Source organism: Poecile atricapillus, chromosome 13 (genome assembly GCF_030490865.1).
Source record: "Poecile atricapillus isolate bPoeAtr1 chromosome 13, bPoeAtr1.hap1, whole genome shotgun sequence".
NCBI lineage: Eukaryota > Metazoa > Chordata > Aves > Passeriformes > Paridae > Poecile > Poecile atricapillus.
The window spans coordinates 16,167,072-16,192,441 of NC_081261.1; the positions used below are offsets into that span (position 1 = coordinate 16,167,072).

General features: G+C 55.2%; 4 protein-coding genes across 4 annotated transcripts; all 4 read left to right on the plus strand.

The window, feature by feature from the left end:
- Positions 1–162: 162 nt before the first annotated feature.
- LOC131584253 (protocadherin gamma-A10-like) lies at positions 163–9,725 on the plus strand. Its single transcript, XM_058849161.1, has 2 exons — positions 163–2,659; positions 9,357–9,725. Exons 1-2 carry the CDS (start codon positions 212–214, stop codon positions 9,723–9,725), a joined length of 2,817 nt encoding a protein of 938 aa, XP_058705144.1. The 5' UTR covers positions 163–211.
- Positions 9,726–9,782: 57 nt separating this feature from the next.
- Positions 9,783–12,294, plus strand: LOC131584254 (protocadherin gamma-B5-like). Its single transcript, XM_058849162.1, has one exon. The coding sequence runs from the start codon at positions 9,793–9,795 to the stop codon at positions 12,292–12,294; it is 2,502 nt and encodes an 833-aa protein (XP_058705145.1). The 5' UTR covers positions 9,783–9,792.
- A 1,963-nt stretch (positions 12,295–14,257) lies between these two features.
- Positions 14,258–22,086, plus strand: LOC131584256 (protocadherin gamma-A10-like). The gene is made up of 2 exons (XM_058849163.1): positions 14,258–16,718; positions 21,685–22,086. Exons 1-2 carry the CDS (start codon positions 14,271–14,273, stop codon positions 22,084–22,086), a joined length of 2,850 nt encoding a protein of 949 aa, XP_058705146.1. The 5' UTR covers positions 14,258–14,270.
- Positions 22,087–22,134: 48 nt separating this feature from the next.
- Positions 22,135–24,634, plus strand: LOC131584257 (protocadherin gamma-B5-like). The gene has a single exon (XM_058849164.1). It carries the CDS (start codon positions 22,151–22,153, stop codon positions 24,632–24,634), a length of 2,484 nt encoding a protein of 827 aa, XP_058705147.1. The 5' UTR covers positions 22,135–22,150.
- The last annotated feature ends 736 nt before the right edge of the window (positions 24,635–25,370 follow it).

Consider the following 25,370-nt stretch of genomic DNA (forward strand, 5'->3'; position numbering starts at 1 on the left):
CGGCCGCTGCGGCCAGGCTGGATCGCTGGATCGCTGGATTGGTGGGTGGGCAGGCCGGGCGGCGGTGTGCGATCGTGCTGCCGGTGCGGATCCGTGCGGCGGAGAGGCGGCGGAGGCTGGGGCAGGGCCCAGGAGCGGAGAGGCCGGTGGGGAAGGTCAGCAAGCGCTGGGAGCTGAGCAGCAGCGGCAGCGGGGAGCTAAGTTGTCGGAGATGAGCTGGGCGGGGAGGCGCTGGGGCCGGCGGCAGCGAGCTGTGCTCTGGGCCGTCCTGCTGGCGGCGTGGGAGGCGGCGTGGGGGCAGCTGCGCTACTCGGTGCCCGAGGAGCTGCCCAAGGGCTCGTTCGTGGGCGACGTGGCCAAGGACCTGGGGCTGCAGCTGCTGGAGATCCGAGACCGCGGCGTTCGCATTATAGAAAGAGGTCAGGCGCAGTATTTCACTGTACATGGGAAGACGGGCCATTTAGTGACGGCAGAGAGGATCGACAGAGAGCAGCTGTGCGAGCGTGTGCAGCAATGCGTGCTGCGCTGTGAGCTGATCGTGGAGGGGGAAATGAAGTTTTACGGAATCCAAGTGGAGATTACGGATATTAACGACAACTCACCCAGCTTCCGAGAGGCAGAAACAGAGTTGAAGATCACTGAAATGACAGCTCCAGGGTCGCGGTTTCCCCTCCCAGACGCACATGATCGGGACTGGGGCCGGAATTCCCTGCAGAGCTACGAGCTGAGCGGTGACGAGCACTTCTCGCTGGCCGTGCAGGCGGGCCCCGGCGGCGATCAGCGTCCCGAGCTGGTGCTGGTCAAGGCGCTGGACCGGGAGGAGGCGGCGTTTCACGAGCTGGTGCTGAGGGCGATGGACGGCGGCGATCCGGCACGGACGGGCACGGCTCGGATCCGTGTGACCGTGGTGGATGCGAATGACAATGCGCCCGTGTTCAGCCAGGCGGAGTACACGGTGCGTGTGCCCGAGGACGTTCCCGTGGGCTCTGTCCTGGCCACTATCACGGCCACGGATGCCGACGAGGGGTTGTATGGACGCGTAAAATATTTCTACAAGAAAATCACAGAGAAAGCTTCGCAGATTTTCCAGCTGGATACCAACACAGGAGCGATCACTCTCTTGCGAAGCCTGGACTTCGAGGAAGGCAGCTCCTATGAACTGGAGGTGCAGGCACATGATGGTGGGGGTCATTTTGACACTACAAGTATTTTGGTTTCCCTGACAGATGTGAACGACAACGCACCCGAACTCACCGTGTCGTCGGCGCTGAGTGAGATCTCTGAGGACGCGCCATCGGGGACCGTGGTGGCTCTGCTGCATGTGCAGGACCGGGACTCAGGAGCCAACGGCGAGGTTCGCTGCTCACTCGACGAGGACGTCCCATTCCGACTGGAGAAGTCTTTTGACGATTTCTACCGTGTAGTGACAGCGAGAGAGCTGGACCGGGAGCAGGTGTCGGAGTACAACGTGACGGTGCGGGCGACCGACGGCGGGTCGCCGGCGCTGCAGAGCAGCGCGGTGCTGGCGCTGCGGGTGCTGGACGTGAACGACAACGCGCCGGTGTTCGCGGAGGAGCGCTACAGCGCGCGTGTGTGGGAGAACAACGCGGCGGGCGCGCTGGTGCTGACGGTGCGCGCCACGGACGCGGACTGGGGGCAGAACGCGCGCGTGCGGTACCGGCTGGCGGAGGGGCGGGTGCGGGGCGCGGCGCTGTCGTCGTACGTGTCGGTGCAGGCGGAGACGGGCGCGCTGTACGCGCTGCGCTCCTTGGACTACGAGGAGGTGCGCGAGCTGCGGCTGTGGGTGCGTGCGGAGGACGGCGGCGCGCCGGCGCTGAGCAGCAACGTGTCGGTGGTGCTGGTGATCGTGGACGAGAACGACAACGCGCCGCAGGTGCTGTACCCGCCGCTGTCTCGGGCGGCGGGCTCGGGCGGCGCGTGGTCGGGCGTGGAGCTGGCGCCGCGCTGGTCGGAGCCCGGCGCGCTGGTGGCCAAGGTGGTGGCGGTGGACGCGGACGCGGGGCAGAACGCGTGGCTGTCGTACGAGCTGGCCAAGGCGACGGAGCCGGGGCTGTTCCGCGTGGGGCTGCACAGCGGCGAGGTGCGCACGGCGCGCTCGCCGCTGGCCCGCGACGCGGCGCGCCAGAGCCTGGTGGTGCTGGTGAAGGACCACGGGCGGCCGGCGCTGTCGGCCACGGCCACGCTGAGCGTGCTGCTGGCCGAGAGCGTGGCCGAGCTGCTGGCCGAGCTGGGCAGCGCGGCCGAGGCGGCGGCGCCGGGCGAGCCGGCCGGCAGCCTGACGCGCTGGCTCGTGCTGGCCGTGGCCGCCGTGTCGTGCCTCTTCCTCGCCTTCCTGCTGCTGCTGCTGGCGCTGCGCCTGCGCCGCTGGCGCCGCCAGCACCTGCTGCCGGCCCAGAGCGGCGCCTTGCGCGGCGTGCCCGTGTCGCACTTCGTGGGCATCGACGGCGTGCGCGCCTTCCTGCAGTCCTACTCGCACGACGTGTCGCTCACGGCCGACTCGCGCAAGAGCCAGCTGCGCTTCTCGGCCGCCAGCTGCTGCGACACCCTCCCGGCGCGTCCTCTGCCCGACGAGCCCGCGCCGCTGCTCGGCGACGAGGACCCTGCCGCCGCCCTGCCCGCCGATCCCGCCGCTCCCTCGGTGAGTTGCTCTGGGCACGTTTTCTCCGACACTCGTGCTTCTTCCTGATGCTCCCGTGTCCTTTTCCCCGCCCTCTTCTCTGCCTTGCCAAGGAGATTTTGCTTCCAAGCGAGGTCGAGTTTCCCTCGGTGACGTTCTTATGGCTGGTGCCCGTTGGTGTCGTTCTTTGGACATGGGGTCTGTGGTCAGCCTTGCAGTTAGTGGAGAAGGAAGGAGGGAGAAGGCTGCTGCTGGCAGGCTGTTCGTTAGGTCGTAAGTTTGGGTATTTCTCAGGTTGGAGTTGTTTTCCCACCATGTCACCTGTGCTGTGAAGAATCAGTGTTGCTGTTAGTGTTGGATGTTCTGAAGTGATGTATGGCGTTATGAGGAAATACAACTTTTTTTGAGGCTCATGTGTCTTCCCAACAGCACATGTGCTGGAACAGGCTGAATGTGTCTAGATCAAAAGTCTGATGGCTTTGCATGGAACTTCTCTGCACGTTGTTCTCAGCCTTTATCGTTCTCCATGATCCATAGTGGAGGTGAGCAGGAAAAGTCTTTGCATCATCCATGCTTTGATCTTTGTCCTCATCCAGGGATATGGCCGGGCAAGAAGTGTTCCTTGATGATGTCTGTGTGCCTGTTATGAAGATGAAGGATCCTCTTAGAAGCTGTGGCTCTTTGAAAATGCTGTGGGTGTATGTATGTGGAGGAGGAAATGCAGGAGGAAATGGCAGAACTGCTTTGTTTCTTTCTTGTTTTTGAATGGTGAGATTGAGCTGGATGAGCCCTGGCTATAAAATATTTGTCATGGCAAGAGTATTGGTTGGATGGGAAGGGAGAGATTTAATTTGCAGCAGGAGATAGAAGCTGGGCATAATTCCCGCTGTGCAGATATTCACTGAGTCCATCTCTATTGGAAGACTGCTCAGCTTTTCCTTTTAGAGCTATGAAGACTCTTCCCAGAACTTGAGTGAGCAGGCAAATGTCGCTTCCATAGTGCAGAGGTGGAAAGATGGCTGTGATGGTGTGAAGAGAAATGGTGTGGGGAACTGGGCCTCCAGTGTCACGTGTTTTGAAGCTGTGTGGGTGAAAGAAGGCCATGGATGATGGGAAGGGTTGGAAATTGGAGTTGTGTGAGCTGTGCACGAATGTCTGCTGCAAGCCTGAAGGGAATGTTTTCCTCCATTCCCTGTCCAGTTCCTCTCTCCAGCATGAACCAACGTGGGGTTTTCCCTGTGAATGTAATAGTCTAGAAAATCTGTGTAGCAGGTGGCTGGAGATGCCTGTGAGGTTCTTCCAAAGTATTTGCATTCCATCATAATTGTGTCACTGAAAAGCTTCACTTGGTGCTTATGGAAGATGCCGTATGGGAAGAGCAAGCAATGTCTTCAGTGCCTGTAACCAACGTTATTGATCATCTGCTGTGAGTTATATAACCCAGAAGAGTGTTGTGAGCTCTTCAATCCTGCAGGTGTTAACCTTCTGTCTCAGTCTTCTGATATTCTGAAGATGAATCTTTCATGTTTAGAGGTGAAAAGAGAGAGACTTTCATAGTCAGGTTTCTGGAAAATGTCATGGTAAGAATTGCTTTTTCTTGTGTCATGGCTAAGGTGAGAAGTCAAATATTATCCATGGTAAGTGTCAGTCTATTGGGAACGGTGAGAAGAATGACTCAGACTTTCTTGGGAGTCGAACAGGAGAAATTCTCTCTGGTTTATTACTTCAGATCTTTATTATAGACAGATACATGAAAGTACAGAAAAGTAAAACTCTTAGTGGTTTGTAAACTAACACATCAGCATCATTGGTCAGTGGGGTTCACCACCCCTAGAACTTCTCTTGCAAAAAAACAAGGAACAGGCAAAGAGCACCTGCAAGGCTGCTTTCTATCTCTGAGGATTGTTTTAATTCCTCCTTATGATTTCCCAGGCCACTTTCTCAGGCCAGACTGAGAAAGTTATGTGGCCTGCTATTCCACAGGCACCGTGCTCCTTGCTTCACAGTTAGCATCCATAGGTAAGGGGATCCTGTGTGAGCCAGTTTCCTTTTGGTGGAGTCTGTGTAAATGCTGAAGATCTGTGATAAGCATGTGAGCTGTGAAGGGTTAGGGGGGAGTGTTGGGGATGTGGTGTGCGAGGAGGTAGTGGAGGAGACATGTCATGTATTGTGTTGATGCCCAGGGCTATTGCTGGCCTGATGAAAATGAGTCAGGAGGAGTCTCATGATTTGATCTTGTGTGGTTTTGGCTCAAATGGCGCAGTTTGTGTTCCATATTCTATTGCATCAAGAGTGGTGGTCACCCATGTTGTGAGGAGTGGATGTGGTGAAGAATGGTGATGTTGGCTTTGAGGTGATGCTTGGATGGCTGGGTCTTTGCCAGAGCTGCTGAAAATTGATGGCCTCTGTAACATTTTACAATTGTTCCAATAATTGGGAAGAACAGCATAATCTCATTTGTGATGCTTGGGAGTTGAGAAGATGTGCACATGAACTTTCTTCTAATGATGTCTGCATTCAATCTTTGCTTTCATGTTCTGTTTGGGGAGAGAGAAGAAGTCTGTCTCTGCAGAGACAGGGCCAGGGCTGGAGTTCACTGTGATATAGTTCCAAATGAATGAATGAATGGTGTCAATGTCTGTTTGTTCTAGTAGTTAGATGAGGCTCAGAGCTGTGGTTCCAAGGTTTTTCTTTCTCTTCCTATGCAAGGAAATGAGTGTCTGGTGTCTGTGTAGTGATCTCCTGTGTGAGGCGTTCTGTGCATTCGTTACAATCGAGTTCTTGTGTTGTGTATGTGGTACAGTTGAGACAATCTGAAATGTGAGGCCATGATGGATACTCTGCTCATGTTTTTCCATTCTCTGCTGTCTTGATTAACTTTTTTTGGCTGATTTGTTTGGTTTGGGTCGGGTTGGGCTTCGTTGAGTTGGTTGTTCGCTTGTTATTGCTTTTTTGTGTGTCAAGCAGAAAAGTTGATCCTCACTGTGCCTGGCAATCCTTCAAGCTCCAGACCATAAAATTATCCTGTATTGAGAGTGTCTGTCATCCATACCTTGAAGCTGTGAATGTAATCATAGAATCACAGAAACACAGAGCTGTAGAATGGTTTGTGCTGAAAAGGACCATCAATATCGTCTCCTTTGTACTCCTCTGCCATGGGCAGGGACACCTTCCAGCAGAGCAGCTTCTTCAGAGCCCCACCAGCTGGACACTGAATATTACATTTAAGAAATACAACTTCATAAATATTCATTTCTGAAAGGTGTTTTCTCTGTATGGAACTGTACATATAGAGCCACAATTCCTGGATGGAACAATAACTAATTGTATGTGAAACATACATTATCCATTTGTTTCTCTATGCAACGTTGTGTTTATAGTTTCTTCAGAGTTCTAATTGCACTTTCATTTGGGCCCTTCTTTGCAGAAAGGTTGCAGCTGTTTTTCACAATTCTGGTCAATAATTTGAAAATTGAAACAGTCGTTTATCTGCACATCTCTAATTGAGCGACCCAGAAAAGAACTGTGAGTGGGGAATAGGAAGAATAGGAAGCAGAAGCAATAAGAGAATGTGTTGTAATTTGTCAGAAGATTTAACTTGAGAGAGAGGCTGAAGAGAAGCTGTTTAAAATGCTGGTTTCATATTTGTGCAAGGTGAGCAGGCCGTGAAGTAGAAGAAGGTCATTGTGGTGAGGATTATTTCTTCAACTGAAGCCCCCTATCCTCTGTCCAGTAAAATTCTTTAGGGCCACACTTGCAGCTTGAAACCTCAGTGAATTCCAGGTGCTCTCGGGTGTGAATTTTAGGGCCTGAAATAATAGCCTAACAGACTTCACTGTGGTCATCTCTGACAACTTGTTGTCTTCTAATACTCCCTAGGCTTAAAGAATTAAAGTTTTGTGTTTTTCTGTATGTGTTGTTTTCTTCTGAGTTGTTTTTCCTTGATTTATCTTGTTGGTGGGCCTACTAAAAATTATCAACTAGCCATCTCTTTGTACTGACCTCTGGTGTGTAACCATCTCCTTCTCTTGTTCATTGGGTGTGGAAGGCAGGAGATATGAGAGTGACTTTGTGTTCTGTTACTGTTGGCAGAAATAAATGAAAATATGGCTTTAGTCATCTTAATACACCTTTCATCTGTGTTGAACAGAGCATGTGATAAGGTCAGGGAGGAGATTCCCTGGAAGCCAATGATTTGATGAGCCATTCTCCATTGGATGACCGCTAATCTTTTAGTGTGGTTCTTTATCATTTGTGTGCTTTGGAATCCTTCAGTTCCTTCTCATACCGGTGGTGAGCAGAGAAATGTCCCTCTGTTCTGGCTGTGGCTGTAGTGCATTATCATCTCCTGATAAATGTGCCCAGGGAGGAGATGGCCACAAGCTAAAGTTTCCAGATGCATGGTGGAGAAGGAAAAGAAGAGAGGGGATCTGTGAGTGTGAGGCCAGAGAAGAAGTGGGTCATTGCCTTGCTTCTCCCATGTCAGAGATCCCCCAAGGCTGTGCCTGATGGAGTAGGGTGTGCTTTGAGTTTCTTGTGTAGAGCAAGGGAGACCTACAAAGTGTTATTGCCTCTGTTAATTTCTATGTGTTTGTAACTCTTGCACTGCTTGTTGTCATGAGCTGAAGCTCAGCGTGTCTGATCTCCTGTGGAAGGTCTCCTGTGTCCCAATTGTCTGAGTGCAGGTGGAGTTCCCTCACCCACCTGAGATGTTTAGAGGTGTAAAGAGGAAGGGTTCCATAAGCACATGTGTGCTCAGCCAGGAACACTTTGTCTGTAGTGTAATAATGCAGAATCATCTCTGCAGCAGTCGTCCAAGTGCAGAGCGGCCACCCAGGCCAGCCAAGACTTTCTGGGACAGAGCAGGGGCCAGTGGGAGAACGTGTGCAGTGTCCCCCACATCATCATCACGCACAGGAACTTGCTGGGCAATGATCTGGAGGCTGTTAAATGGCTGAGGAACAGGCTGGAGAGTCATGGCTGAAGAGTTATAGGCAGTGGCTCAATGTGCAGGTGGAAAGCAGTAACTGGTGCTGTCCCTCAAGTTTCCTTAGTAGGACCAGTCCTGCTGAGTGGCTTCATGGACAATGGGATTGAGTGAACGTGCAGCAAATTTACAGCTGACAGCAAGTGGAGTTGATTGACGAGAGGGCAGAGATGCCAGTAAGGGACAGGCTGGAGAAGTGGCCCCATGCAAACATCCTGAAGTTGAAGAGGGCCAAGTGTCAGGTCCTGCACGTGGGTTAGGGCAATCCCCAGTTTACACAGAGAGTAGGGGACAAGGAAGAGGTGTGCAGAGAAGTCCTTTGGGTTCTTGGTGAGTGATAAGATGGGACATGAGGTGCCAGTGAGCACCTGCTGCTCCAATTGTGTCCTGCACATGTACTCTGCCCAGCAGCAGGTTGGAGCAGGTCCTTCCCCCCCTCCCAAATCTTTTTGTGAGACCGTAGAGTGCATGCAAATCTTTGGCCAATATCCCAAGTGGCCATGGTGGAGTGTTGAGAAGGATGATGGAAGTGGTCTGAGGATTGGAACATGTGAGCTGTGCAGAAGGATGGAAGGAGTTTAGGTGTTGTAGCATGGAGAAAAGATCGCTGTGTGTAGACTTTTGGCAGTGTTCTTTTGGGGTTTTTTGCTGTTCCAAATTACAAATGAGCTTATAGGAAATATTGACAGGGCACATTTCACCACGACCAGTGGTCATAGGACAGCAGGGAAGTGTTTTTAAGTAAGAGAAGGGAGGTTTTGATTAGGCAAAATCTTTCCTGTTTTGTTAGTGGGATACTGGAACATACAGCCCTGAGAAGTTTTGGATATGACTGCAAATTTGAAGCCTAGGAGAAAGTCTTCCTTCTCATGGCAGAGGTGTGAGTTCAAGGACCTTTAAAGAAGGTTTATGTAGGAAACTGAAAGTAATGTTTAGCTCTATGAAGGACTCAGCATTTCTTTGCGCTTTCCATTTTCACGGGCTTAGATATGGAGATGTAGATGAAACAATTTTAACGAGTGAGGAAGAACTAAAAATAGTATTCTGGTATCTTGGCATAGAAATGGCTTACAGTGCTTTAGGATGATCTATATCTCAGATTAATTAATCCCCGGTAATGAAGGACAAACCAGGGTATGTGACAATTTGTAAAAATCTCTTGAAGTCTTTCCTATTATATCATTTATTGTTACTGTACGAGTGCTATGTTTTTATTAAGAGCTGCTGAATTCCATTCTTTGCTGGTGTGCCATGAATATTTGGTACTGATTGTTCAATTAAAATAATTGTTTTGCGACTCAAAAGAATGGCCTAAGGTCACATCTGGGATAGAATGGCCTTGGAGTGGAAACAACTTGAATGAGGAAGAAACAAAAGAGTAAAAGTTATTCTGCTATCACTGCATAGGAGTTGCTTACATTGTTTTAGGCTGATCTATATCCCATATTACTTCATCCCAGATAATGATGGACAATTTAAGATATGGGACAACAGTGCTGAACAACTCTTGAAGTATTCCATATATTATCGTTTATTGCTACTATAAATGTGTCACGATTTTATTAAGGGCAGCTGAATTCTGGTATTAATTGAGGAGCCATGAATATTTGTTTCTGAGTGTTCAATGAAAGCAATTGTTTTGTGACTGAAAAGAATGGCCTGAAATCACACCGTGGATAGAATGTGGTTGTAGTGGAATGGAGCAGGAGCTTGTGTGCTTGGTGTTTGCAGCGGAGGAGCGAGGCCGGAGGCGGTGCAGCCGCTGAGGCCCGGCCCAAGGCGGGCCCCGTTGAGCGCGGCCATCGGGCGGCTGCAGTGGCGTGGCGGCGCCTCCGGGTGCCGCTGTTGGCCGCCGCCTCCCGGCGCTGGAGCCGCCGCCGCCGCCGCCGCAGCGTCCTGCCCCCGCAGGCTGCTCGCTCGGCCGGCGCCGGCCAGAGCGGCAGCGGCAGCGGCAGCAGCAGCGGCGAGAGGCGGCTTTGGTGCGGCTTTGGTGCGGCTTTGTTGCGTGGCTTGTCGGGGAGCAGCGGCGTGGTTGTGGGGCCGAGCGGGCTGTGTTTGGTGCGGCTTTGGCCCGTGCGCTGTGTGGCGAGAGCGGCGTGAAGGGAGGCAGGGCAGCGGCAGGAGGCAGGAGCTTGGCGAGCGGCGGCGGCGGCGGCGGCGGGCGAGAATGGCGGTGAGGCGGCGGCAGAGGCGCGGGCCGGGCGGCGGGCGAGCGCTGCTGGCCGCGGTGCTGCTGTGCGTGTGGTGGCGGGCGGCGGGCGAGCGGCTCCGCTACGCCATCCCCGAGGAGCTGGGCAGAGGCTCGCTCGTGGGGCCGCTGGCGCGGGACCTGGGGCTGAGCGCGGACGAGCTGCCGGCGCGCAAGCTGCGGCTGAGCGAGGAGAAGCAATACTTCACGGTGAATGAGGAGAACGGCAACCTGTATGTGAACGAGAGGCTGGACCGGGAGGAGATGTGCGGCGAGTCGGCGTCCTGTTCTGTCAGCTTTGACGCGGTGGTGCACAACCCTCTGAACGTTTTCCCCGTCGAGGTGTCCATCGAGGACGTGAATGACAACTCTCCTGCTTTCAGGAAGGCTCTTCTTTATCTCGAGATCGGTGAATGGACGCTTCCCGGTGCTTGTTTTCTGCTGGAGACTGCGCGAGACACGGATGTGGGAAAGAATTCTCTGCTGTCTTACCATCTAACCAGCAACCCATCCTTCTCTCTGGCTTTAAAGGAGAGCCCCGACGGAAGCAAGCAGCCTGAACTGGTGCTTGACAAAACGTTGGACCGGGAGAAGGAGAGCTCTTTTGAACTAGTGCTGACGGCGGTGGATGGCGGAGACCCCGCGAGGTCCGGAACTATCCAGATTCACATCAACGTGACGGATTTAAATGACAACTCACCCGTGTTCAGCAAAAGACTCTACGAGGCGCGAGTGTCAGAGAATCTGCCAGCTGGCTCAGAGGTGCTGCAGGTATTGGCGACAGATGCAGACCTCGGCACCAACGGGCAGGTGTCGTACTATTTTGGCGACGTCTCAGAGAGTATCACTGCATTGTTTACTGTTGAAAGAGAGAGCGGCAAGGTCAGGACGGTGGGTTCCCTCGATTTCGAGGAGAAGAGTAAGTACGTCTTCGGTCTGGAGGCGAGAGACGGCGGGGGTTTAGTATCACAGTGCAAGGTGCAGATAGACATCACAGACGAGAACGACAACGCGCCTGAGATCTCCATTCTATCCCTGTCCAGTCCCGTGCCCGAGGACGCACCGGTCGGCACCGTGGTTGCCCTGCTGAAAGTGCGGGACAGAGACTCCGGCGAGAACGGTCAGGTGACGTGTGAGCTGTCGGGGGAAGCGGCGCTGTCGATGGTGGCGTCGTCGGGCGGCTCGTACAAGGTGGTGACGGCGAGCGCGCTGGACCGCGAGCAGGCGTGGGAGCAGCGCGTGACGGTGGTGGCCCGGGACCGGGGCAGGCCGTCGCTGTGGAGCAGCAGGGAGCTGGTGCTGGAGGTGTCGGACGTGAACGACAACGCGCCGGTGTTCGAGGAGGCGGCGTACAGCGCGTACGTGGCGGAGAACAACGCGGCGGGCGCGCTGGTGCTGCGCGTGCAGGCGCGGGACGCGGACGCGGGCGCCAACGGGCGCGTGAGCTACTGGCTGGCGGGCGGCAGCGCGGGCGCGGCGCCGCTGGTGTCGGTGGAGGCGCGGAGCGGCGCGCTGTACGCGCAGCGCTCCTTCGACTACGAGCAGTGCCGCGAGTTCGCGGTGGCCGTGCGGGCGCAGGACGGCGGCGCGCCGGCGCGCAGCTCCACGGCCACGGTGCGCGTCTTCGTGCTGGACCGCAACGACAACGCGCCGCGGGTGCTCTGGCCGGCGGCAGGGGCGGCGGCAACGGGAGAGGCGTCGTCTCCGTTCGAGGTGGTTCCGCGGTCGGCCGAGGCCGGCTACCTGGTGGCCAAGGTGGTGGCGGTGGACGCGGACGCGGGGCGCAACGCGTGGCTGTCGTACGAGCTGGTGCAGGCGTCGGAGCCGGGGCTGTTCCGCGTGGGGCTGCACAGCGGCGAGGTGCGCACGGCGCGCGCCGTGTCCGAGCGGGACGCGGCCAAGCAGCGTGTGGTGGCCGTGGTGAAGGACCACGGGCAGCCGGCGCTGTCGGCCACGGCCACGCTGCACGTGGTGCTGGCCGAGAGCTTGCAGGAGGCGCTGCCGGAGCTGAGCGAGCGGCCGGCGGGCGCCGAGGCGGCGGCGGCGGCGGCGGCCGAGCTGCAGTTCTACCTGGTGCTGGCGCTGGCGCTGCTGTCGGCGCTCTTGGTGCTGAGCGTGGCGCTGGCCGTGGTGGCGCGGCTGCGGCGGGCCGGGCCGCCCGCCGTGCTGCGCTGCCTGGGCGCGCAGCGCTTCTCGCTGGCCGGCGCCGCCTTCCCGGCCGACTTCTGCGAGGGCACCTTGCCCTACTCCTACAACCTGTGCGTGCCGCCGCCGGCCCGCGCCGTGCCCGAGGCCGCTTGGCCGCCGCCGCCGCCACCGGTGCCGGCGGTGCCCGTCCTGTCGGCGGAGGAGCTTCTGGGCGGCGATTCCTGCGAGAAGCCGAGCCCGAGCAGTAACGTCGTCGTGGGAGAGCCGCCCGCCGATGCTGCTGCACTGCAGGTGTGTAAAGCGTCAGCTTCTTCTGATTTTAAAACTTTCTGAAACGTCGTTCATGTTTTCCGGGTATTCTATGCGTGGTGTCATTGGGGACTTGTCATCTTTGTCCCTGCATAGAGGAGGAAGTTTTTCATTGTTTTCAGGTAACAGATTCAGCTGACAGGCTTTGACTGTAGCTCTCCTTTTTCCTCATAGTTGCGTTTCTCATTGTTTCCCTATGTTTCCTGAGATTGAAGTTTTTGTTTTTGTAGGGTTTACAGTCCTGTCTCTGTGATGGAGTGAATTAAGAAATGCCCCGTTCATGGAGAGCAGGAAGAACTTGGTTCTTCCTTGGTCACAGGTTAAGCTTCAGCTGCGAGGTTTTGTCTTTAACTTTTGAGCCCTATCAGTTGCAATGTGTTCGCAGTACCGCATGCGCATTGGTATTGGTATTCTGTGGAAGGAGAATGGCTGATTGTCCATTAGGGGGTCGAGGAAAAAGGAAAAAAAGCACTGACAGCGGGTGATGCAGCTTTCATCCTTCCTGACTGCTTTGTTTAGTAAGGCTGTGCTTGGAACTCGTGTAGAGATTTACACAAACCCGTTCCTTAAACTTTGTTTTGTCCCGGTTTGATTTAGAAGGGAAACGAAAGTGGGAAGCTCCGTTGTCTATGCTGAGTGAAAAAAGCGATTGTTGGCCTTTTCTGGGGGGATGGCAATAGTGGGACTGGATGGCTTCTTTTTCTGCATCCTGGCCGTCAGTTCGCTGTTTTGCTTTTCATGATCTTTATTTCATATGCTTGTGATAGGGTTGAATGATTTTTGTGTCAGAGATTTTGATTTTTTTACCCTTTTCTCACAGAGATGTTGGGGGTGTCAGCAGAAGTCGTTGTATGGGGAACAGAAAATATCTGAAATTTTGTTTGCTAGGAGAGGCATCTGAGATACAGTGGGATCACATATGAGGGAGATTTTCCAGATGACGGTTTAGGCACTTGAATCAATCAAATTTACATTTTGATTACTGGTCAGATATGTTTCAAGAGCACAATTGTACTTTTTTGCTATGGTTCTATGATTCCTTTCTTGGAAACACATCGTATCAGCGTGGTTAAGAAATGCAGAAATTGATAGTTTACTAATGAGCTTAAATTCTTTACACGTTGACTTCATAATAAAAGAAACCTAGAATGAATTAATGAAACGTAAATCTCTGTTATCTAAGGAAACACTATGTTTATTTTAGGAAGGGATGTGAAAGATTTGAAATCCTGAAAGTTTTCTTCTAAGTGTTTTAGCTGCATCTTTATTTGTCCAGGTTATTCATTCCTGTAACAATTAGGTCCCTGACTTGAAGAAGCGTGCAATTGCTCTCGTCCCGCTTGTGTTAATGAACCTGATAATTGTGTTTATTCGGGATATGGAATCCTCCCGTTTCCTCTTTGAGAGCCTGTTGTTGAAGATGCTTTTGAACAAAAAGGATAAGACTAACGATAAAGTATAGGGTTAAATACGAAAAAAGGGTTTTAATTTACATATAACGACGTTAGTAAGTGCTTAGTGTCCCGTGCGGTTAAAGAACCGCGCTCACGGAATATCTGTGGCTTCCTGCCGATCGCGATGCCCTGGAGGATCAAAGGCGAGATGGGCTGGAGAAAAGCGGAGGCAGGAGATGGGCGCGGGACGGAAAGCGGCGTGTGGGTGGCGAGTGGTCCCTGTTTGTAGGCGGGCAGGGCGGGCAGCGCTCGGTGGCTGCAGTGCCGGGAGGAGGCTGCGGGCGCCGCTGTTGACCGAGAGGAGCGAGAGGAGGATCGGAGCGCTGTCGGCAGCCCCGCCCGCTGCGGCCAGGCTGGATCGCTGGATCGCTGGATTGGTGGGTGGGCAGGCCGGGCGGCGGTGTGCGATCGTGCTGCCGGTGCGGATCCGTGCGGCGGAGAGGCGGCGGAGGCTGGGGCAGGGCCCGGGAGCGGAGAGGCCGGTGGGAAAGGTCAGCAAGCGCTGGGAGCTGAGCAGCAGCGGCAGCGGGAGCTAAGTTGTCGGAGATGAGCTGGGCGGGGAGGCGCTGGGGCCGGCGGCAGCGAGCTGTGCTCTGGGCCGTCCTGCTGGCGGCGTGGGAGGCGGCGTGGGGGCAGCTGCGCTACTCGGTGCCCGAGGAGCTGCCCAAGGGCTCGTTCGTGGGCGACGTGGCCAAGGACCTGGGACTGCAGCTGCCGGAACTCAGAGATCGTGGTGTCCGCATTATCTCGGAAGGTCAGACGCAGTATTTCATTCTGCACGGGAAGACGGGCCATTTAGTGACGGCGGAGAGGATCGACAGAGAGCAGCTGTGCGAGCGAGTGCAGCAATGCGTGCTGCGCTGTGAGCTGATCGTGGAGGGACAGATGCAGGTTTACCGAATCCTCGTGGAAATCACGGATATTAATGACAATGTGCCGAGCTACAGAGATGCAGAAAAAGAATTGAGAGTGAGCGAGACGACAGTACCGGGGTCGCGGTTTCCCCTGCCAGACGCACATGACCCGGACTGGGGCCGGAATTCCGTGCAGAGCTACGAGCTGAGCGGTGACGAGCACTTCTCGCTGGCCGTGCAGGGGGGCCCCGGTGGCGATCAGCGTCCCGAGCTGGTGCTGGCCAAGGCGCTGGACCGGGAGGAGACGGCGTTTCACGAGCTGGTGCTGAGGGCGATGGACGGCGGCGATCCGGCACGGACGGGCACGGCTCGGATCCGTGTGACCGTGGTGGATGCGAACGACAACGCGCCCGTGTTCAGCCAGGCGGAGTACACAGTGCGTGTGCCCGAGGATGTGCCCGTGGGCTCTGTCCTGGTCACCGTCACGGCCACGGACGCCGACGAGGGGCAGAACGGACAGGTGAAATACTCGTTTAACAAAATTTCACAGAAAGCCTCTCAGGTTTTCCTACTGAACAGCGACACGGGTGCAATCACCCTGTTGCAGAGCCTGGATTTCGAGGAAGGCAACTCTTACGAATTGGAGGTGCAGGGACACGACGGGGGAGGGCTTTTTGACACCTCAAAAGTCCTGGTTATTGTGACGGACGTCAATGACAATGTTCCAGAGATTTCGATGCGGTCGGCACTGAGTGAGATCTCGGAAGATTCGCCATCAGGAACCGTCGTCGCTCTGCTGCACGTCAGGGACAAGGACTCGGGGGCTAACGGCGAGGTGCACTGCTCCCTTGATGGGCGCCTCCCGTTCCGCTTAGAGAAATCCTTTGACGATTACTACCGTGTGGTGACAGCCAGAGAACTGGACCGGGAGCAGGTGTCGGAGTACAACGTGACGGTGCGGGCGGCTGACGGCGGGTCGCCGTCGCTGCAGAGCAGCGCGGTGCTGGCGCTGCGGGTGCTGGACGTGAACGACAACGCGCCGGTGTTCGCGGAGGAGCGCTACAGCGCGCGTGTGTGGGAGAACAACGCGGCGGGCGCGCTGGTGCTGACGGTGCGCGCCACGGACGCGGACTGGGGGCAGAACGCGCGCGTGCGGTACCGGCTGGCGGAGGGGCGGGTGCGGGGCGCGGCGCTGTCGTCGTACGTGTCGGTGCAGGCGGAGACGGGCGCGCTGTACGCGCTGCGCTCCTTGGACTACGAGGAGGTGCGCGAGCTGCGGCTGTGGGTGCTTGCGGAGGACGGCGGCGCGCCGGCGCTGAGCAGCAACGTGTCGGTGGTGCTGGTGATCGTGGACGAGAACGACAACGCGCCGCAGGTGCTGTACCCGCCGCTGTCTCGGGCGGCGGGCTCGGGCGGCGCGTGGTCGGGCGTGGAGCTGGCGCCGCGCTGGTCGGAGCCCGGCGCGCTGGTGGCCAAGGTGGTGGCGGTGGACGCGGACGCGGGGCAGAACGCGTGGCTGTCGTACGAGCTGGCCAAGGCGACGGAGCCGGGGCTGTTCCGCGTGGGGCTGCACAGCGGCGAGGTGCGCACGGCGCGCTCGCCGCTGGCCCGCGACGCGGCGCGCCAGAGCCTGGTGGTGCTGGTGAAGGACCACGGGCGGCCGGCGCTGTCGGCCACGGCCACGCTGAGCGTGCTGCTGGCCGAGAGCGTGGCCGAGCTGCTGGCCGAGCTGGGCAGCGCGGCCGAGGCGGCGGCGCCGGGCGAGCCGGCCGGCAGCCTGACGCGCTGGCTCGTGCTGGCCGTGGCCGCCGTGTCGTGCCTCTTCCTCGCCTTCCTGCTGCTGCTGCTGGCGCTGCGCCTGCGCCGCTGGCGCCGCCAGCACCTGCTGCCGGCCCAGAGCGGCGCCTTGCGCGGCGTGCCCGTGTCGCACTTCGTGGGCATCGACGGCGTGCGCGCCTTCCTGCAGTCCTACTCGCACGACGTGTCGCTCACGGCCGACTCGCGCAAGAGCCAGCTGCGCTTCTCGGCCGCCAGCTGCTGCGACACCCTCCCGGCGCGGCCTCTGCCCGACGAGCCCGCGCCGCTGCTCGGCGACGAGAACCCTGCCGCCGCCCTGCCTGCCGATCCCGCCGCTCCCTCGGTGAGTTGCTCTGGGCACGTTTTCTCCGACACTCGTGCTTCCTCCTGATGCTCCCGTGTCCTTTTCCCGCCCTCTTCTCTGCCTTGCCAAGGAGATTTTGCTTCCAAGCGAGGTCGAGTTTCCCTCGGTGACGTTCTTATGGCTGGTGCCCTTTGTTGTCGTTGTTTGGACATGGGGTCTGTGGTCAGCCTTGCAGTTAGTGGAGAAGGAAGGAGGGAGAAGGCTGCTGCTGTCAGGCTGTTCGTTAGGTCGTGAGTTTGGGTATTTCTCAGGTTGGAGTTGTTTCCCCCCCCATGTCCCCTGTGCTGTGTAGAATGAGTGCTGCTGTTAGTGTTGGATGTTCTGAAGTGATGTATGGCGTTATGAGGATATACATCTTTTTATGAGGCTCATGTGTCTTCTTAAGAGCACCAGTGCTGGAATAGTTTGAATGTGTCTAGATGAAAAGTCCGATGGCTTTGCGTGGAACTTCTCTGCACTTTGTTCTCAGCCTTTATCATTGTCCATGATCCACAGTGGAGGTCATCCGGAAAAGTCTTCGTGTCATTCATGCTTTGATCAAGTGTTCCTTGATGATGTCTGTGTGCCTGTTATGAAGATGAAGGATCCTTTTAGAGTTTGTGGCTCTTTGAAAAGGCTGTGTGTGTATGTATGTGGAGGAGGAAATGCAGGAGGAAATGGCAGAACTACTTTGTTTCTTTCTTGATTTTGAAGGTTGTTCTATGCCAAATGGAGCTGGATGAGCCCTGGCTATAAAATATTTAGCATGGCAAGAGAATTGGGTGGATGGGAAGGGAGAGATTCAATTTGCAGCAGGAGACAGAAGGTGGGCATAATTCCCCCTGTGCAGATATTCACTGAGTCCGTCTCCCTTGGAAGACTGCTCGGCTTTTCCTTTTAGAGCTATGAAGTCTCTTCCCAGAACTTGAGTGAGCAGGGAAATGGCACTTCCATAGTGCAGAGGTGGAAAGATGGCTGTGTGAAATTGGTGGTGTGAAGAGAAATGGTGTGGGGAACTGGGCCTCCAGTGTCACGTGTTTTGAAGCTGTGTGGGTGAAAGAAGGCCATGGATGATGGGAAGGGTTGGAAATTGGAGTTGTGTGAGCTGTGCACGAATGTCTGCTGCAAGCCTGAAGGGAATGTTTTCCTCCATTCCCTATCTCTAGCATGAACCAACGTGGGGTTTCCCTATGAATGTAATTGTCTAGAAGATCAGTGTAGCAGGTGGCTGGAGAACCCTGGGAGGTTTTTCCAAAGTATTTGCATCCCATCATAATTGTGTCACTGAAAAGCTTCACTTTGTGCTTATGGAAGATGCCGTATGGGAAGAGCAAGCAATGTCTTCATTGCCTGTAAAGAACGTTATTGATCATCTGCTGTGAGTTATGTAACCCAGAAGAGTGTTGTGAGCTCTTCAATCCTGCAGGTGTCAATTTCTGCCTCACTCGTCTGATGATCTGCAGATGGATCTTTCATGTTTAGAGGTGAAAAGAGAGAGACTTTCATAGTCAGGTTTCTGGAATATGTCTCTGTAAGAAATGCTTTTTCATGTCCCGTGGTTTGGGTGAGAAGTCAAATATTATCCATGGTCAGGAGATCCTGTGTGAGCCAGTCTCCTTTTGGTGGAGTCTGTGTAAATTCTGAAGCTCTGTGAAAAGCATGTGAGCTGTGAAGTGTTATGGGGGAGTGTTGGGGATGTGATGTGTGAGGAGGTGCTGGAGGACACATGGCATGTGTTGTGTTGATGCCCAGGGCTATTGGTGGACTGATGAAAATGGGTCAGGAGGAGTCTCATGATTTGATCTTGTGTGGTTTTGGCTCAAATGGTGCAGTTTGTGTTCCATATTCTGTTGCATCAAGAGTGGTGGTCACCCTTGTTGTGAGGAGTGGATGTGGTGAAGGATGGTGATGTTGGCTTTGAGGTGATCCTTGGATGGCTGGGTCTTTGCCAGAGCTGCTGAAAATTGATGGCCTCTGTAACATTTTACACTTGTTCCAATAATTGTGTGGATCAGAATGATCTCATTTGTGATGCTTGGGATCTGAGAAGCTGTGGACACAATTTTTTTCAAATGATGTCTGTATGTAAAATTTGCTTTCACGTTTTGTTTGGAGAGAAGAAGTCTGTCTATGCAGAGACAGGGCTGGTGCTGGTGTTCACTCTGATATAGCTCCAAATGAATGAATGAATGGTGTCAAGGTCTGTTTGTTCCAGTAGTTAGAGGAGGCTGAGAGTTGTAGTTCCAAGGTTTTTATTTGTCTTCCTATGCAAGAAAATGAGTGTCTGGTGTCTGTGTAGTGATCACCTGTTTGAGGCCTCGTGTGCATTAGTTACAATCGAGTTTCCTGTGTTGTGTATGTGGTACAGTTGAGACAATCTGAAATGTGAAGCTGTGATGGATACTCTGCTGGTGTTTTTCCATTCTCTGCTGGCTTGATTAACTTTTTTTGGATGATTGGTTTGGTTTGGGTTGGGTTTGGTTGGGTTGGTTTTATTTTTGCAAGGAGTAAAGTTGATCCTCATTGTGCCTGGCAATCCTTCAAGCTCCAGACCATGTAATTATCCTGTAGGGAGAGTGTCTGTCATCCATACCTTGAAGCTGTGAATGTAATCATAGAATCACAGAAACACAGAGCTGTAGAATGGTTTGTGTTGAAAAGGACAATCAAGGTCATCTCCTTTGTACTCCTCTGCCATGGGCAGGGACATCTTCCAGCAGAGCAGCTTTTTCAGAGCCCCACCCAGCTTGACACTGAATATTACATTTAAGAAATACAACTTCATAAATATTCATTTTGCAAAGGTGGTGTTTTCTCTGTATGGAACTGTACATATAGAGCCACAACTCCTGTCTTGAAGAATAATTAATTGTGTGTGAGACCTCCATTATCCATCTGTTTCTCTATGCAACATTGTGATCTAAAGTTTCTTCCGAGTTGTAATTGCACTTTCATTTGGGCCCTCCTTTGCAGAAAGGCTGCAATTCATTTTTACAGTTCTGGTCAATACTTTGAAAATTTAAACATTCATTTTTCAACACATCCTTACTTCAGCGTCCCAGGAAAGAACTGTGTGTGGGGAATAGGAAGAATAGGAAGCAGAAGCAATAAGAGAACCTTTTTTAATTTTTCAGAAGATTTAATTTGAGAATGAGGCTGAAGAGAAGCTGTTTGTAATACTGGTTTCATATTTGTGCAAGGTGATCTGGCTGTGAAGTAGAAGAAGATCATTGAGGTGAGGATTGATTCTTCAAATGAAGCCCCCTATCCTCTGTCCAATGAAATCCTTTTGGGCCACACTTGCAGCTTGGGACCTTGGGGAATTCCGGGTGCTCTCAGGGGTGAATTTTAGGGTCTGAAATAAAGGTCTTAATGACTTCACTGTGGTAATTTCTGACAACTTGTTGTCTTCTAATACTTCCTAGCCTTATATGATTAAATCTTTGGGTTTTTCTGTATGTATTGTTTATGTGTTGTTTTTCCTTGATTTACCTTGTATGTGGGCCTACTTAAAATCATAAATAACCCATCTCTTTTTACTGACCTATGGTGTGTAACCATCTCCTTCCCTTGTTCTTTGGGAGTGGAAGGCAGGAGATATGAGAGTGACATTGTGTTCTGGTACCGTTGGGAGAAATAGATGTAATAAATATGACTTTAGTGAGCCTTGTGTCTGTGTTGAACAGAGCATGTGATAAGGACAGGGAGGAGATTCCCTGGAAGCCAATGGTTTGATGAGCCATTCTCCATTGGATGACCGCTAATCTTTTAGCGTGGTTGTTTATCCTTTGTGTGCTTTGCAATCCTTCAGTTCCTTCTCATACCGGTGGTGAGCAGAGAAATGTCCCTCTGTTCTGGCTGTGGCTGTAGTGCATTATCATCTCCTGATAAATGTGCCCAGGGAGGAGATGGCCATAAGCAAAAGCTTCCAGTTGCGTGGTTGAGAAGCAAAAGAAGAGAGGGGAGCTGTGAGTGTGAGGCCAGAGAAGAAGTGGGTCATTGCCTTGCTTGTCCCATGTCAGAGATCCCCCAAGGCTGTGCCTGATGGAGTAGGGTGTGCTTTGAGTTGCTTGTGTAGAGCAAGGGAGACCTACAAAGTGTTATTGCCTCTGTTAATTTCTATGTGTTTGTAACTCTTGCATTGCTTGTTGTCATGAGCTGACGCTCAGTGTCTCTGATCTCCTGTGGAAGGTCTCCTGTGTCCCAATTGTCCGAGTGCAGGTGGAGTTCCCTCACCCACCTGAGATGTTTAGAGGTGTAAAGAGGAAGGGTTTCCATAAATACTCTTTTTACCTGGGCCAGTGGTTTTAACTAGGAGAAGGGAAGGTTTGATTAGGTGAAAGCTTCACAGTCTGGCTTGTCAGAAAATGGAACATATTGGTTATAAAATTTTCGATATGCCTCCAAAATTCGTGTGTAGCAGAAAAAATTCCTGCTCATGGCAGAGGTGTGGATTAAATGGCCTTGAAAGTAATTTTAAATTGGAAACTGCAAACATATTTGGAATCTATGATGGACTCAGTCTTGCTTTGCACTTTCCATTGTCAAGTACTCGGATATGGAGATGTAGATGAAACAACTTGCATGAGTCAGAAATAAAAGAATTATTGTTATTTTATTATCTTGGCTTTGGTGTTACTTACAGTGCTTTAGGTTAATCTCTACCACAGATTAATTGATGCCAGGTCATGAACGGACTATTCAAGACATGGGACAACAGTGCAGAAAAACTCTTCAAGTATTCCCTGCATTATCATTTATTGCTGCTGTAGGTGTGCTATGATTTTATTGAGAGCAGCTGAATGCGATTCTTTACTGCGGAGCCATGAATATTTGCTCCTGAGGTTTAATAAAAACAATTCTTTCGTGACACAAAAGAAAGCCTTAAGAGCAGCAGGCAGAACATCATGGATAGAATGTGGTTGTAGTGGAATGGAGCAGGAGCTTGTGTGCTTGGTGTTTGCAGCGGAGGAGCGAGGCCGGAGGCGGTGCAGCCGCTGAGGCCCGGCCCAAGGCGGGCCCCGTTGAGCGCGGCCATCGGGCGGCTGCAGTGGCGTGGCGGCGCCTCCGGGTGCCGCTGTTGGCCGCCGCCTCCCGGCGCTGGAGCCGCCGCCGCCGCCGCCGCAGCGTCCTGCCCCCGCAGGCTGCTCGCTCGGCCGGCGCCGGCCAGAGCGGCAGCGGCAGCGGCAGCAGCAGCGGCGAGAGGCGGCTTTGGTGCGGCTTTGGTGCGGCTTTGGTGCGGCTTTGGTGCGGCTTTGGTGCGGCTTTGTTGCGTGGCTTGTCGGGGAGCAGCGGCGTGGTTGTGGGGCCGAGCGGGCTGTGTTTGGTGCGGCTTTGGCCCGTGCGCTGTGTGGCGAGAGCGGCGTGAAGGGAGGCAGGGCAGCGGCAGGAGGCAGGAGCTTGGCGAGCGGCGGCGGCGGCGGCGGGCGAGAATGGCGGTGAGGCGGCGGCAGAGGCGCGGGCCGGGCGGCGGGCGAGCGCTGCTGGCCGCGGTGCTGCTGTGCGTGTGGTGGCGGGCGGCGGGCGAGCGGCTCCGCTACGCCATCCCCGAGGAGCTGGGCAGAGGTTCGCTCGTGGGGCCGCTGGCGCGGGACCTGGGGCTGAGCGCGGACGAGCTGCCGGCGCGCAAGCTGCGGCTGAGCGAGGAGAAGCAATACTTCACGGTGAATGAGGAGAACGGCAACCTGTATGTGAACGAGAGGCTGGACCGGGAGGAGATGTGCGGCGAGTCGGCGTCCTGCTCTGTCAGCTTCGAGGTGCTGGTGCAGAACCCGCTGAACATTTTCCACATCGAGGTATCCATCGAGGACGTGAATGACAACGCCCCAGAGTTCAGCAAGGCTGTTCTGGATCTCGAGATCGATGAATGGACGCCTCCCGGTGCCCGGTTTCTTCTGGAGACGGCACGAGACGCTGACGCTGGAAGCAACTCGTTACTGACTTACCAGCTCACCAGCAACCCATCCTTCTCCCTGGCCATGAGGGACAGTCCGGACGGAAGCAAACCAGAGTTAGTACTGGAAAGAGCATTAGACCGGGAGATGCAGAGCTCCTTTGAGCTTGTTCTGACGGCGGTTGATTCCGGGGACCCCTCGAGGTCCGGGACAGTCCAGATTCGGGTCAACGTGACAGACGCCAATGACAACCCACCCGTCTTCGCGCATGATCACTACCGTGTGAGCCTGCGAGAGGACACGCCGCCGGGTTCGACCGTCCTGAATCTGTCAGCCACAGACGCCGACGCCGGCACCAACGCCCACATCAGCTACGGCTTCAGGAAAATGCCGATCAAGGCCCTTGAGAAGTTCGTGGTCGATGCAGAGAGTGGGTCTATCACGCTGCAGGAGGCTTTGGACTTTGAGGACACGCGCGCGTTTAGCCTGGCTTTGGAGGCGAAGGACGGAGGGGGTTTGGTGGCGCACTGCAAGGTGGAGGTGGAGGTGCTGGACGTGAATGACAACGCGCCCGAGATCACCATTCTATCCCTGTCCAGTCCCGTGCCCGAAGATGCACCGGTCGGAACCGTGGTTGCCCTGCTGAAAGTGCGGGACAAAGACTCCGGCGAGAACGGTCAGGTGTCGTGCGAGCTGTCGGGGGAGGCGGCGCTGTCGATGGTGGCGTCGTCGGGCGGCTCGTACAAGGTGGTGACGGCGAGCGCGCTGGACCGCGAGCAGGCGTGGGAGCAGCGCGTGACGGTGGTGGCCCGGGACCGGGGCAGGCCGTCGCTGTGGAGCAGCAGGGAGCTGGTGCTGGAGGTGTCGGACGTGAACGACAACGCGCCGGTGTTCGAGGAGGCGGCGTACAGCGCGTACGTGGCGGAGAACAACGCGGCGGGCGCGCTGGTGCTGCGCGTGCAGGCGCGGGACGCGGACGCGGGCGCCAACGGGCGCGTGAGCTACTGGCTGGCGGGCGGCAGCGCGGGCGCGGCGGGCGCGGCGCCGCTGGTGTCGGTGGAGGCGCGGAGCGGCGCGCTGTACGCGCAGCGCTCCTTCGACTACGAGCAGTGCCGCGAGTTCGCGGTGGCCGTGCGGGCGCAGGACGGCGGCGCGCCGGCGCGCAGCTCCACGGCCACGGTGCGCGTCTTCGTGCTGGACCGCAACGACAACGCGCCGCGGGTGCTCTGGCCGGCAGCGCCCGCGGGAGAGGCGGCGGGAGGGGCGGCATCTCCGTTCGAGGTGGTTCCGCGGTCGGCCGAGGCCGGCTACCTGGTGGCCAAGGTGGTGGCGGTGGACGCGGACGCGGGGCGCAACGCGTGGCTGTCGTACGAGCTGGTGCAGGCGTCGGAGCCGGCGCTGTTCCGCGTGGGGCTGCACAGCGGCGAGGTGCGCACGGCGCGCGCCGTGTCCGAGCGGGACGCGGCCAAGCAGCGTGTGGTGGCCGTGGTGAAGGACCACGGGCAGCCGGCGCTGTCGGCCACGGCCACGCTGCACGTGGTGCTGGCCGAGAGCTTGCAGGAGGCGCTGCCGGAGCTGAGCGAGCGGCCGGCGGGCACCGAGGCGGCGGCGGCGGCGGCGGCCGAGCTGCAGTTCTACCTGGTGCTGGCGCTGGCGCTGCTGTCGGCGCTCTTGGTGCTGAGCGTGGCGCTGGCCGTGGTGGCGCGGCTGCGGCGGGCCGGGCCGCCCGCCGTGCTGCGCTGCCTGGGCGCGCAGCGCTTCTCGCTGGCCGGCGCCGCCTTCCCGGCCGACTTCTGCGAGGGCACCTTGCCCTACTCCTACAACCTGTGCGTGCCGCCGCCGGCCCGCGCCGTGCCCGAGGCCGCTTGGCCGCCGCCGCCGCCACCGGTGCCGGCGGTGCCCGTCCTGTCGGCGGAGGAGCTTCTGGGCGGCGATTCCTACGAGAAGCCGAGCCCGAGCAGTAACGTCGTCGTGGGAGAGCCGCCCGCCGATGCTGGTGCACTGCAGGTCTGTGAAATGTGACCTTATTCTACTTCTAAAATTTTCGGAATCGTCCTCCTGTTTTTCCGGGTATTCTCTGCGTGGTGTCAGTGAGGATTCGTCATCTGGGTCTCGATGTAGTAGCCGCCGAAGTTTCTCATTTTTTCCCGGTAACAGATTCATCTGACAGGTTTTGTTTATGACTCTCCTTTCGGCTCGTAGCAGCGTTTCTCAGAGTTTCTCTGTGTTTCCTGAGATTGAAGTTTTTGTTTTTGTGAGTTGCACAGTCCTCTCTCTGTGATGGAGTGAATTAAGGAACGGGCAATGCGCCGTTCATGGAGAGCAGGAAGCACTTGGTTCTTCCTTGGTCACAGGTTCAGCTTCAGCTGCGAGGTTTTGTCTTTAGCTTTTGAGCCCTATCAGTTGCAATGTGTTCGCAGTGCCGCATGCACATTGGTATTGGTATTCTGTGGAAGGAGAATGGCTGATTGTCCATGAGGGGGTCGAGGAAAAAGGAAAAAAGCACTGACACCGGGTTTTGTAGCTTTCATCCTTCCTGACTGCTTTGTTTAGTAAGGCTGTGCTTGGAACTCGTGTAGAGCTTTACACAAACCCGTTCCTTAAACTTTGTTTTGTCCCGGTTTGATTTAGAAGGGAAACGAAAGTGGGAAGCTCCGTTGTCCATGCTGAGTGAAAAAAGCGATTGTTGGCCTTTTCTGGGGGGATTGTAGTAGTGGGACTGGATGGCTTCTTTTTCTGTATCGTGGCCGTCAGTTCG

Coding starts and splice junctions, on each gene's coding strand:
- LOC131584253 (XM_058849161.1), top strand. CDS start 212: ATGAGCTGGGCGGGGAGGCGCTGGGGCCGGCGGCAGCGAGCTGTGCTC. Junction 2,660..9,356: donor CCGATCCCGCCGCTCCCTCG/GTGAGTTGCTCT, acceptor TGGTGTTTGCAG/CGGAGGAGCGAGGCCGGAGG.
- LOC131584256 (XM_058849163.1), top strand. CDS start 14,271: ATGAGCTGGGCGGGGAGGCGCTGGGGCCGGCGGCAGCGAGCTGTGCTC. Junction 16,719..21,684: donor CCGATCCCGCCGCTCCCTCG/GTGAGTTGCTCT, acceptor TGGTGTTTGCAG/CGGAGGAGCGAGGCCGGAGG.
- LOC131584254 (XM_058849162.1), top strand. CDS start 9,793: ATGGCGGTGAGGCGGCGGCAGAGGCGCGGGCCGGGCGGCGGGCGAGCG.
- LOC131584257 (XM_058849164.1), top strand. CDS start 22,151: ATGGCGGTGAGGCGGCGGCAGAGGCGCGGGCCGGGCGGCGGGCGAGCG.